Source organism: Pelophylax lessonae (assembly GCF_965119305.1).
Source record: "Pelophylax lessonae genome assembly, chromosome: 3".
In the NCBI taxonomy this organism is placed as follows: Eukaryota; Metazoa; Chordata; class Amphibia; order Anura; family Ranidae; genus Pelophylax; species Pelophylax lessonae.
The window spans coordinates 407,227,972-407,241,992 of NC_138770.1; the positions used below are offsets into that span (position 1 = coordinate 407,227,972).

At 42.8% G+C, this 14,021-nt stretch overlaps 1 protein-coding gene across 1 annotated transcript in view; it reads left to right on the forward strand.

Moving 5' to 3' along the window:
- Positions 1-3,064: 3,064 nt before the first annotated feature.
- The window catches only part of LOC309550553 (uncharacterized protein), a 161,070-nt gene continuing 150,113 nt past the window's right edge, over positions 3,065-14,021 (forward strand). The window contains exons 1-2 of the mRNA XM_082250905.1: positions 3,065-3,151; positions 11,069-11,240. Coding sequence (XP_082107031.1) covers positions 11,084-11,240 — 157 coding nt within the window. The 5' untranslated portion in view covers positions 3,065-3,151; positions 11,069-11,083. The remainder of the gene's footprint in view (positions 3,152-11,068; positions 11,241-14,021) is intronic.

The window sequence follows — 14,021 nt, forward strand, 5'->3', positions numbered from 1 at the left end:
CTGGTGACAGGTACTCGGGTACTCCGATGACAGGTACTCTGATGACAGGTACTCAGATGACAGGTACTCGGGTACTCTGATGGGCAGGTGACAGGTACTCGGGTAGGTACTTTGATGGGCTGGTGACAGGTCCTCTTTATTGGGCAGCAATCAGTGTGTTTGCTGTGCACTGTAATCAGTAACTAGCTGGTACCGCATTCTCCTCCTCACACAGGATTGGAGAGCCCGGTAACAGCTAGTTACTGTGGTATGTTTGCATTCTGTGACCGACTGTGATTGGACACAGCTGGTCACGTGGTAAAGAGCCAATTTCATTGGCTCTTTACCCTGATCAGGGATGGGCTGTGTCAGAGTGACACTCTCCATCCCCGATCTGCGCTCTGCACGCCCTTGGGGGTGCGCACGGGCGGCGTGCACAAGGACAGTGCATGTGGCCGGCTGTGATCGGACACAGCCGGTCCCTTGTAAAGAGCTATTTTTAATAGCTCTTTACACTGACCGGGATGGGCTGTGTCCCGAGGGACATTCCTCATCCCCAGTCATCGCACTGCGTGCCCCCAGGGGCACGGGAGAGCGGCGAGAATGGGCAGATGTCATATGACGTCCGCCCAGAGGGAGCGAGCATTCCTGCCTGTGTTATTTTACAATGCACCAGTAGGAAAGTGGTTAAACATTATGAGAGTAAGTCTTTCAAGGGCAGGCAGCATGATGTCATCCAATTGTATACCTTCTTTTTTTTTTCTTTTCAGTACATGCCAATGAGGGATGTTGACAAATGTTTGGTAATTTTTCCTCAACAGTAAACCTGAGAATAATGACAAAAAGTGGTCTGTAGAACTTGTCCCCCATTTTTTTCCTTTTTACCTAGATGACATAAGTATATTTTTTCTTTTTGAAAGTAGGAATTGCCTCTTTATTTGTTTTTGTAGTTACTCAAAGAAGAAATGACCCTGAATGAGGTTAAGGTTGTCACTATGGAGTTGATTTACTAAAGGCAAATAAACTTTGCCCCAGAGATTAGTGACTGAGGTCAAATTCTGCTCAATTACAGTCAGGTCCGTAAATATTGGGACATTGACACAATTATAACATTTTTGGCTCTATACACAACTACAATGGATTTTAAATGAAACAAACAAGATGTGCTTTAACTGCAGACTTTCAGCTTTAATTTGAGAGTATTTACATCCAAATCAGGTGAACGGTGTAGGAATTACACAGTTTGTATATGTGCCTCTCACTTTTTAAGGGACCAATCATTGTGGCTCTATACACCACCACAATGGATTTGAAATGAAATGAACAAGATGTGCTTTAACTGCAGACTTTCAGCTTTAATTTGAGGGTATTTACATCCAAATCAGGTGAAAGGTGTAGGAATTACAACAGTTTGTATATGTGCCTCCCACTTTTTAAGGGACCAAAAGTAATGGGACAATTGGCTGCTAAGCTGTTCCATGGCCAGTTGTGTGTTATTCCCTCATTATCCCATTTACAAGGAGCAGATAAAAGGTCCAGAATTCATTTCAAGTGTGCTATTTGCATTTGGAATCTGTTGCTGTCAACTCTCTATATGAGATCCAAAGAGCTGTCACTATCAGTAAAGCAAGCCATCATTAGGCTGAAAAAACAAAACAAACCCATCAGAGAGATAGCACAATCATTAGGTGTGGCCAAATCAACTGTTTGGAACATCCTTAAAAAGGAAGAACCCACCGGTGAGCTCAGCAACACCAAAAGACCCGGAAGACCACGGAAAACAACTGGTGGATGACCGAATAATTTTTTCCCTGGTGAAGAAAACACCCTTCACAACAGTTGGCCAGATCAAGAACACTCTCCAGGAGGTAGGTGTATGTGTGTCAAAGTCAACAATCAAGAGAAGTCTTCACTAGAGTGAATACTGAGGGTTCACCACAAGATGTAAACCATTGGTGAGCCTCAAAAAGAGGAAGGCCAGATTAGAGTTTGCCAAACAACTTCTAAAAAAGCCTTCACAGTTCTGGAACAAAATCCTATGGACAGATGAGACCAAGATCAACTTGTTCCAGAGTGATGGGAAGAGAAGAGTATGGAGAAGGAAAGGAACTGCTCATGATCCAAAGCATACCACCTCATCAGTGAAGCATGGTGGTAGTAGTGTCATGGCGTGGGCATGTATGCCTACTAATGGAACTGGTTCTCTTGTATTTATTAATGATGTGACTGCTGACAAAAGCAGCAGGATGAATTCTGAAGTGTTTTTCGGGCAATATTATCTGCTCATATTCAGCCAAATACTTCAGAACTCATTGGACGGCGCTTCACAGTGCAGATGGACAATGACCCGAAGCATACCGCGAAAGCAACCAAAGAGTTTTTTAAGGGAAAGAAGTGGAATGTTATGCAATGGCCAAGTCAATCACCTGACCTGAATGCGATTGAGCATGCATTTCACTTGCTGAAGACAAATCTGAAGGGAAAATGCCCCAAGAACAAGCAGGAACTGAAGACAGTTGCAGCAGAGGCCTGGCAGAGCATCACCAGGGATGAAACCCAGCGTCTGGTGATGTCTATGCGTTCCAGACTTCAGGCTGTAATTGACTGCAAAGGATTTGCAACCAAGTATTAAAAAGTGAAAGTTTGATTTATGATTATTAATCTGTCCCATTACTTTTGGTCCCTTAAAAAGTGAGAGGCACATATACAAACTGTTGTAATTCCTACACCGTTCACCTGATTTGGATGTAAATAACCTCAAATTAAAGCTGAAAGTCTGCAGTTAAAGCACATATTGTTTGTTTCATTTCAAATCCATTGTAGTTGTGTATAGAGCCAAAAAGGTTATAATTGTGTCAATGTCCCAATATTTACGGACCTGACTGTAGCTGCCTGAAGTTTAACTGTATTATAAACATATAAGTATTAAATACTAAAATCTGCAGTAAATTGTACACATACTCCCTACTACTGAATGTGTTGGGAGTTCATTAGTTAATGTCCACGGACTGTAACTGTGGTGAAGGGGATGGACTTTATAATGTCATAACTGATTGGTTAACATCCTAGTATTGATAATCCGGACAGAGAAATAAAAATCCCTTCCGTGGAATGTTGTGACTTTGGTACAAGTTACGAATCGAGGAGTGAACAAACAAGTTTGAAGAGAAAGGTCAGTCATTTTTAACACTATTGTGTTTTTGTCGTCATTTATTAACAGATGCAGTGCATGCTTGATTGGTTATAATATTATAATATTTTTGCCAAGTATTTACTTGGAAGAGGATTGTGGAATAGATTAACAATGGCAATTTGTGTCCAAAAAATAAAAGCATTCTGAATAAAGTATTATTCTGGGCATAGACATTTTTGATAAAACATGGTTCTGCCTAGAGAAAAGAAATCCAAAGTGTTTGGTTATGCGACCTTTTGCATATGAGGGATAACAATAAGGATAAGGAACTAGGTGTAAATCAGGCGTAGTCATTCTCAAAAATCAAATGGGTATGAATTGCACCACATGCCAAAATTATTAACAAAGAAAAAGACAGTGGGACTTGTGACAGTGGTGCAAACTTCTCAAGAATAAAACCACAGCAATACAAAAAATACAATATTCTCAATAAAAAGTTCATATTTTACTATACAAATGTTAAAAACATCCATAAAGGATAACTTTATCTTTTGTAACATCCATATTTAGGGGGTAAAATGTAACATGTTACTGTTCAGCAACCGATCTCTCCCCTTGAGACTCATATATGCTATTGTATATATGGCTCAAGCACATGCAAATCATGAAAAAGTTATAATCAAAAGTAATATTGTGTGTTGTCCGGAGATGAAAGGGGAGAACCTCAGATAATGCAGCCCAGAATAGGAAGAGTGAGGCAGGCAATTAAGGACTCTTGTGCTGGGGGCACACTTACTGGGGTTCTTTCTATAAGTAAGGGTTATTTATGTAAGTGGGAGCACTTCAAGCTCTGCACTTCGGTGAATGCACAAAGCAAAAATACACAGAAAACTACTTTGAAAAACACCAAACAGACTGCAGGTGACCTTGTTTACCCCGTCACCTCTCCTACGCTGTAACATGTGCTCTCTACCACTCCTTCTGACAGTTGTATCCTCTCTCCTTAACCACTTGCCAACCAGCCACCATACTTATACTGCGGCAGGTCAGCTCTGTCCCACGAAACAACATTGGCAACAGGGTCTGGCGGCCACGTTGCCCGCTGGGCACCCGCGATTGCTCCCCGTGGAGACAGAACGGCGGTCTGACGATGTAAACACGGCAGACCGCTTTTCTGTCAGTAATATACACGGGTCCTGTGTTCCTCTTATTTAGGAACACAGGTCTCTGTCTTGATCCAGTGAGCCCATCCCCCACACAGAAAGCACCCCCTAGGGACACATTTAACCCTTTGATCGCCCCTGGTGTTAACCCCTTCCCTGCCAGTGTCAGTACAGTAACAGTGCATATTTTTTAGCACTGATTACTGTAGTAATGTCACTGGTCACCCCAAAAATGTCAGTTAGGTGTCCGATCTGTCCTCCGCAATGTCGCAATCCCGCTAAAAATCGCTGATCGCTGCTAAATTACTAAATTAATAAATATTACATAAATCTTTCCCCTAGTTTGTAGACGCGATAAATTTTGCGCAAACCAACTAATATACACTTATAGGGATTTTTTTAGCAGAATATGTAGCAGAATACATATTGGCCTAAAATTATGAAAAATTTGATTTTTTATTTTTTTTTTTTATTGGGAATGTTTTATAGCAGAAAGTTAAAAAATTGTTTTTTTTTTTCAGAATTGTCGCTCTTTTTTGTTTATAGCGCAAAAAATTAAAATCGCACAGGTGATCAAATACCACCAAAAGAAAGCTCTATTTGTGGGGAAAAAAGGACATCAAAAAGGACATATCGCAAAAAATGGGATGGTCATTAAGGGGGTAAACTCTCTTTCCTTCAACCCTCTTCTCCACCCCACAGATTACTGTATAAATACAGTAACTCCCTTACTTCTGTCCTCTCCTTATTACTGCACTCACCAACTCCTGCTAATTATAAATCCACACACTAACCTCCAGGACACTGGGGCACGTCCCTTCATTTAAATCTCACATCCAATTAACTCCCTCACCCTTCTGCTTTTTCTAACCTCTGGAGATATATCCCCCTGAGCCTCCATCATTTACCTGTGCCCAAAGCTCCCATCACTCTGCACTCTCTAACAGCAGCTGCAATCCACACAATTTTCCATTCCTCTTCTCCCCAAGTCCAGGCTCCGTTTCTCCTGCATCCTTCTGCCCTGTATGTAACAAACTCACCTCTCTCCACAACCTCTTTATCACTAACTCATTTAATCTACTCGCCATTACTAAAACCTGGCTTCAAAAATCTGACACTGCTTGTCCTGCTGCCTCCTCCCATGATGGCCTTTTCTGGACTCACTCCCCCAGACCCAGTTGACACAAGGGAGGGGGGAGTAGGAATCCTTCTATCCCCACATAGCACCTTTCAAGGTACTTCACCCACCTCCCTCTCTGTGACTCTCCTTATTTGAGGCACATTGCATTTGTCTTTGGCTGTGATCTACCAGCCCCCTGGACTGTTATCAGCCTTTTTTGATGACTTCTCTGCCTGGCTACCCTACTTTCTCTCTTCTGAAATCCCCACAATAATTCTCTGTGACTTTAACATCCCTGTTAAAACTAACACTCCTGCTACTTCTAAACTCCTCATTTGACCTGAAGCAATGGATACATGCTCAGTGGCGGCTGGTGCTCAAAATTTTTTTTTGGGGGGGGGGGGGGGGGTGCATACAGAAAAATGTAATAGGCATTGCTTTGCAGCAAAAAGCGCTGTAAAAAATTGCGTGACTTTGAGGTCGCAAAAGTGTGAAAGGGGCCAGTAATTAAGGTATAGTGTGCCCCCTTTCAATGCAGAGAGACCAGCGTGCCCGCTTTCAATGCAGAGAGACCAGCATGCCCCCTTTCAATGCACAGTGACTCCCCTTTCAATGCACAGTAACCAGTGTGCCCCCTTTCAATGCACAGTGACCAGTGTGCCCCATTCAAAACCAGCATACATGCCCCCTTTCAATGCAGTGACCAGCGTACATGCCCCCTTTCAATGTAGTGACCAGCATACATGCCCCCTTTCAATGTAGTGACCAGCATACATGCCCCTTTCGATGTAGTGACCCAGCGTACATGTTTCCTTTCAATGCAGAGACCAGCATGCATGCGTGCCCCCTTCAATGCATCGTGCCCCCCCCAGACCAGTGCACTTACCTGGAGCCCTGGAGCAGTCCCGGCGGCGGCTTCCCCTCAGTGTCCCGGCGGCCGACTTCTCTTTAATCCCCGGCGGCGCGTCTCCTCGAGTCCTCGCGCTCCCGCCTCCTCCTCGGCCAATGGCATGGGGTTTGCCTTACGGCCAATCAGGAAGCGCGTATCGGACGCACTCCCTGATTGGCCAGGAGGAGGATCCGTGTGACAATAGTGAATTTTCATTCGCTATTGTCACACAATGGGTGGGCTTGGGATGCACTGCTCTGCGCCCCAGGTCCACCCTTTGCATCGCCCTATTAGAGCCTCTGGCTCTAATCAGGTGATGCCAAAACAAAAAAAAAAGCATAATTGAACTCCATGCGTCCGGCGCCCCTGCATGCAGATTAGGGGGACGGACGCATGGATGGGGGGGGGGCGGCGCCCCTGCGCCCCCAACGCACCGGCCGCCACTGTACATACTTTCTTCCCACTCTGACAGCAACACCCCTGACCTTGTTTTCTCCCAGCTTTGCACACAACCTCTCCAAAAATAATTTTCCTCTCTCTGATCACTACCTAATTCATTTCACTCCACTTCCTCTTGCTCCAACCACCTAACAATTACCTGTAGACACCTTCATCACCTTAACTCTTCTCTTCTCTACTCTGCTACTGACCACCTCTATGACAAAAATCTCACCCCTGCCCTGCGTCAACCTAGCCACTTCTGTCCACAATAGATTCCTGTTCTCTGCCCTGCAAAAGCGCACCCCCCCTCCCTACACACATAATCGGGCCCCAGCCCCTACAACCTTGGCAAACAGATGACACCAGTAGTCTGAGCACCTGTGGAGTAACACTAAGTCTCAGAAAGATTTCAACCAATATAAATCTTCCCTCCAAAAATACAATTCCTGCCTCCTCACTGCCAAGCAGACCTATTTTATCACTCGCATTAACAACTTATCATCCGGTCCCTGTCAACACTTGACACCTGTCAACATCCTCCACTGCCTCCACCCACTAACTCACTCACTGCTCAGGAGATCACTAATCATTTAAAAAATGAGACTGATACAATTCGGGAGGAGAGCCCCACTGTACAGATACCTCCCCTGCTTAACACTCCACCTCACTGAGAATAACCTTCATGATCCCATTCATTCTGGATTTTGCCCTCAAAACTCCACAGAAACTGTTCTCCTAAAACTCACAAACTACTAATGGCTAAAGCCAATGAACACTAATCTGCTGCATTTGAGACAGTGGACTAACCCCTTCTCCTCAAAAAACTCCACACCTTTGGTCCCTGTAACTGTACTCTTCATTGGTTTCCATTCTACTTATCCAACTGCACCTTTAGCGTTACTTACAATTCTACTTCCTCTTCTCCTCTTCCATTCTCTGTTGTGGTCCCCCAAGGTTTTGTTCTTAAACCTCTCCCATTCTTGATCTACACCTCCTCCCTGGGTCAGCTGATCAGCCTCCCATGGCTTCCAACATCATTTCTACGCTGAAAATATCCAAATCTATCTCTCTACCCCTCAGCTCACTCCATTAGTCTCCTCAGGCATCACTAATTTACTAAAAAGACATATCAGTCTGGGTGTAACACCAATTCCTCAAACTCAATCTATCCAAAACTGAGCTCATAATGTTTCCTCCCCCTTGACCCTCTTCTCCTGATTTCTCTGTCAATATCGATGGCGCAATCAGCAACCCAAGGTTGTTTGCAAAGGTTCTAGGTGTAATAATGGACTGAACTGAACTATCCTTTTTGCCCCACATCCAATTAGACATGTTCAGAACAGAAAAATTTGTTTAGTTTTCAATAGATTCCTTATGTTACTAATTTTGTTTTGTTGACTTGTTTCAGAATTAGTTTAGTTTAGTTTTCATTTAATTTATACATTTTCTACCTAATTCCACATTTTCAAAATGATTCTTCTTATGAATTCTGTGTTAAGAATAGCTGGTTGTTAAGGAGCGGGCCAGGAAGCAGGCCACCGTGTCCTTAACAACCGATGACGTATCATTTGTCAGCGGGCTTCCCTTTGGATCGGGTCTGGTATGAATTTTAAGGGGAACCCCATGCCAAAATGAAAAACAAAACAGCGTTGGGTCCCCCCCAAAGTTCATACCAGACCCTTATCTAACCATGCAGCATGGCAGCCTCTCCTGAACTATATCAGGCAACTTGCCCTTGACAAAGGAGGGTGCTTGGGGGCATGAGTTTTTGACAATTCCTTTATTAAAAAATTAAATGCCCCTCGTAGATCCATCATCAATAATGCCGCGCGCAGGACCTAAAAAAAGAAAAAAAAAACAACCTCCAGCCTCGTTGAAGGCTCTACGCCGACTGCTTGCTCCTCCGTCTGACATTTCCTAAACAGCTAATGGCGGTGTCACCCGATGATGTCAGCAGGTGACCCTGCCCCTTGTGATGTCACCGACTGGGGCATGATCGGCCGATGACGTCCCAAGGGCGCAGTGTCAACCGTTGATGTCATCTGGTGACTCCGCCCTTAGCTATTCAGGAAATGTCAGACAAAGGAGTAGGCAGTCGGCGGGGAACCTTGGAGGAGACAGGAGGCTTTTTTCTTATTCTTTTTTTTACGTGAGCAGCGTAAAATGAATCTACATGGGTGGGACATTGTTTTTTATTTTTTAATAAAGAAATTGTCAAAAACTTGTGTACTGTCTTTATTCACTTTTTACACATTTTTGGTGAATGGGTAGGCCCGTACCCATTCACATAGTAGAAGGGCAAGGATCTGGGGCCCCCTTGTTAAAGAGGTCTCCTAGATTCTGATAAGCCCCCTGACAGCAGACCCCCACAACCACAGCCCAGGGTTGTGGGGAAGAGGCCCTTGTCCCCATCAACATAGGGACAAGGTGCTGGGGGAGCAAATTCCCCCCCCCCTTCCTGGCCTGCCAGGCTGCATATTCGGATAAGGGTCTGATATGCATTTTGGGGGAAACCTCACACTGTATTTTTCTGCATTTTCTATTGCCGGCATTTTTATGTTTACATTTCAGCTCTCAGCGGGGAAGCCCGCTGACTGCTAATGGGTCATTGGTTGTTAAGGACGCGGCAGTCAAATTCCGGCCCACTCCTTAACGATTTGCTGACCAGCCACTGTAGTTATACTGCGGCAGGTCGGCTCTGTTAATTGAAATGATGTACATGTACGTTACTTCGTGTAGCAATTAGTGTGGGCGCGCGCTCATGGGGACAGAACAGAGGTCTACCGATGTAAACATGGCAGACTGCTGTTCTGTCAGTGATGAACACAGGGATCCTGTGTTCCTCCTGTTTAGGAACACAGGTCTCTGTGTTCATACAGTGAGCCCATCCCCCACACATTTAGAAAGCACCCCCTACGCACACAATTAACCCTTTGATCGCCCCTGGTTTTAACGCCTTCTCTGCCAGTGTCATTAGTACAGTAACAATGCATATTTTTAGCACTGATTACTGTAGTAATGTCACTGGTCCCCCCAAAAGTGTCAAAAATGTCAGTTAGGTGTCCGATCTGTCTGCCACAATGTCACAGTCCTACTAAATCGTTGTCATTACTAGTAAAAAAAAAAAAAAAAAAAGACAAATCTTCCCCTAGTTTGTAGACGCAATAACTTTTGCACAGACAAATCAAAATACACTTATTGGGATTTTTTTTTTGTCAAAAATATGTAGCAGAATACCTATCATATCATTAAAAAAAAAATGATTTTTATTATTGGGAGTGTTTTATAGCAGAAAGTAAAAAATATTGTTGCTCGTCTTTTTTTTTCGGAATTGTTGCTCTTTTTTAGTTTCTAGGGCAAAAAATAAAAATCGCAGAGGTGCTTAAACACCACCAAAATAAAGCTCTATTTGTGAGAAAAAAAACTGCGATTGTCAGTCAAAATAATGCAGTGCCTTATTGCAAAAAATGGCCTAGTCTTTAAGGGGATAAAACCTTACGGTCCTTAAGTGGTTAACAACCAGCTATTCTTAGCACAGAATTCAAATCAGTTGATCTTTTTTTGACCAATCCGAATTCGAATCGTTCTGAAAATTTGGAATCCGTTAGAAAAGGAAAAAACAAAACGAAGTTAAAGGAATTTTCATGAAATTCATTACTATTTCATTTGGAGATTGATACATTCAAATCACCAAAAATGTTTCTGAATTTGTGACTGGAAAAAAATTGCACATGTCAACATCCCAATCCCTGTCCAATGCTTGCCGCTTCATCCTGCGCAACATCTCCAAAATACGACCTCACTAAGCTTCTAATTCATTCCCTGTATATCTCTTGGCCACTACTGCAACTCATGTTGAAAAAGTTCAAAAAAGAGTTGAAACCATAAACACTTAAAACAAAAAAAAGGAAGATTAAATTGACAAAAAGCATTTGTTTTTCCATTATACAGTATGCATCTTACAAAAGACAAAATCTGCTATTGAGTATATTAGGTGTCCACCATATTAGGTTTCTAACCAGTCAATACACTGAGGTGCTAATGGGGATTGATATTATTCTTAACAGTGCTTGCTGTTATCACCTCATTGATGATGAAAGGTGCAGCGCCTTTAGATAGGCTTCGTGTTCATGGCCTAAAACCAAACAATTAACAAAAAGATAACGAGTCCATGGAGGGTGTTCTTACTGAGGTCTGAAGGAGGGCTTTCATGGAAGGCACATTGACAAAGCCCTTATTCTTCAAATTAAAAAGAAAATGTCAAGCATGTTTTATAGTAGAAAAGAATATGAATTTGGAATTAGTCTTTCCATCATCCACTTATTAATTCCTTTTTATTACAGGTAGCATTATTAAAAATGGCTGAAATTACTCCTGCAGCACGTGACAAATATTTGTACTGGTATAAAGGATTCTGTTTCATAAAGGAAATGATGACACCAGAGTTTGTAGACTCCATACAGGATTTTAAAATAAGAGATGATGATGTTTTCTTGATTACATATCCAAAATCAGGTGGGTTTAACACTGCTTGCAGTGACAAATTTCAAAAGTTAGTTCAGTCAAACATAATTCAATGTATTAAAAATTCCTCCCTGACATTATCATGTGGATTGCGTGTGGGGAGGTGCAGTGTGGGGAGGCGACAGTAAAGACTCATAGTCCAGTATTAAAGTTTGGCAATTCATAGCAATCCCAGCAGAAAGGCATCTGATCGGGAACACTCACAGAATAAAAACAGGGATCTGTAGCAGAACAGGTCTGGGATGTGCCAACAGCGTCTGTCTTGAGGGGCAGAATGTGGCCTGGCCAGTCCGTGGCCAAATGGGGAGGTCTGCAGGAAGGATGGTGTGTCCTTATCCTTTCCCTACACATCTGGAACCTCTCCCTGCCTCTAATTACTGTCCCTGTCAGACGGTGATCTGTCCCTACACTACCAACATGTTAAATGCTAGCCAAGCCATGGGAGCCAGGGCCCTAAATAGGCTCTGCCTGACCCAAGATGGCTGCCAGAGTCACATGGGGTGGCAGTATCCATTAAGATAGCTTTCTCAGTGACACAGGAAATCATAGAAGAACCGTGTTCCTCTTGACTTCCCCTGAAGCTGCAATGTCGCTGCGGTCGAGTGCCACCTACAGTGGAGGAAATTGATTGCACCTGCCTACATGCGAAAAGCAGAACCTATTAGGAGTCAGTTCTATTTACACTGCTTTCAGAAGGACCCTTACATAACTTTATTGTGTTATTACATAGTTACATAGTAGGTAAGGCTGAAAAAGACACCAGTCTATCCAGTTCGACCTGTTATTGTGACTCTTTTCACCATCTCTATCTGTATTATGAAATAGAGCCCTGCCTTACAGTATAACTGCACTATATTTTGTAGGCACACCTTTAATGTACCTTGGCCCACCCCAGCCCCCTGCAATTCTTATATTTGTTTGTCACTGATCCAGTTCACAAAGCCACTGAGCCACTTGGCAGAATCTTCTGAGCTAGGCCTACATATGGCTTCATACATTTCTCCTTCCCATTCACAAGGTGACTTTGCACTCCGCTGTTCTTTCTTTCTTTCACTTTTTGGATTAAACCCAAATATTTGATATAACCATGTTGTTTAACTAAATAAAGAAATGTGTTCTGAAATATAACCATTTTCACTGGCTTGTTGAATCAGATATCTGAACAGAGTCCACACTTTGATAAAATTCTGAAACACACAAACTCGTTGAAGCAAATAAATGTGACAAAGGAAGAATTTAAAGAAGAATTTACACAGCTTTTTTTTTTTTTTTTTACTCCCGGGAAAAATCTATAAATCAAATTAGTGGTGGGTCCAGGTACAGCAAATCAAATTGTCTTAAGAAAAAATACAGTTTTTGGACCAAGAGCTCACAGTTCCTTGAGTATGGTAAAGCCTGCGTTTAGGAAAAATGACAATAAAAACAAAATCAGTGCAAGGGACAATACTTACTTGCAATAAAAAGTGTCCCTTGTGCTGGCTGTTCTAGCTGAAATCTGAAGTCCTGTGCCTCCCTCATAACCCTGCAGCCGTAATCTTCCGGTGCTGAAGAGGTTAATATCAGTGCTGGACCCATCACAGATACATACAGTACAGCTTTTATGACTAAAGGAAGAAGGTGAAAAAGGTGGGCATATAGGTGGGCCTTTATAAGGCTAGGTTCACACTGATGCAGAGAGATTTGAATTAGATTTCTACTGCGATTACTTGAAGCAGTTTCAGATGCAATTCCAATGCGGTTTGGATACAGCTGCAATTTGGATTTATGCCCTGCAGTCTCTCTCTCTCCCTCTCTCTCTCTCTCCCTCTCTCAGGTCAGAAACACAACAGAGACTTCAGAAAATGCATTCAAATGCCTGCAAAATGGGTGTCAGAATCGCACCATACTGCTGTAAAGATGCACAGGACCCTTTTTAAAAATTACATTCACACTGCATATATGTGAACAGATCCCATAGAAAAAATATGTTACTTCATTTGTTTTGTGATTCCATGCGTTCTGGATCGCATCCTGAAACCATATTAGTGTGAACCAGGGCTAACCCTGCAGCACCGGGAGATCATTTCTGCGGGGGTATGAGAAAAGGACAGAGAGCTTTGGATTTAAGCTAAGACAGCCGCCACCAACACAAAGCACACTTCCCAATAACACTAAGTAGCGTCCCTTGTACATCCAGACTTGGGCTGACAAAAACACCAACAGGATTTGCAACACTTTACTAAGCGAAATTTACAAAAAAAAAAAAAAGGCAGATTGCACATTCTATGACACACAGAAAAGATGCACTTGAGTAATTTAATGACACAATCTTTCTATTTTTTAATCAAGTATTCTTTATTGAATTTTTCTTTTTCCATTTACAAATAAAACCCACAAACCATTTCCCCACCCTCTATCACATAAAATATTCCTATTATTCATTTTTTTTAAACAGTGCATAATTTCCCCATTTACTCATAAATCCTTCTGACAACATTTACCCCACCCTCAACCACATATATTTTCCTATTATGCAGTTTTCATAAATAATGTTTGATTTTCCATTTACTCATATCACCCTCAGACAACATTTACCCCAACCTTGTGGCTTCTCAGCCGGTTTCCTACTGCACATGCATTAAGTGTGCTGCACTTTGTGAATGGACCAAAGTCTTCTGGGACCTGTCCCAGAAGGCTGCGGGTGGGGGCCCAAACTTCTGGCTCCGTTCACCGCAGAAGTGGTCAGAACCAGGTACCTGCTCCCCCCTCCCCCCAAAAGGTGCCAAATGTGGC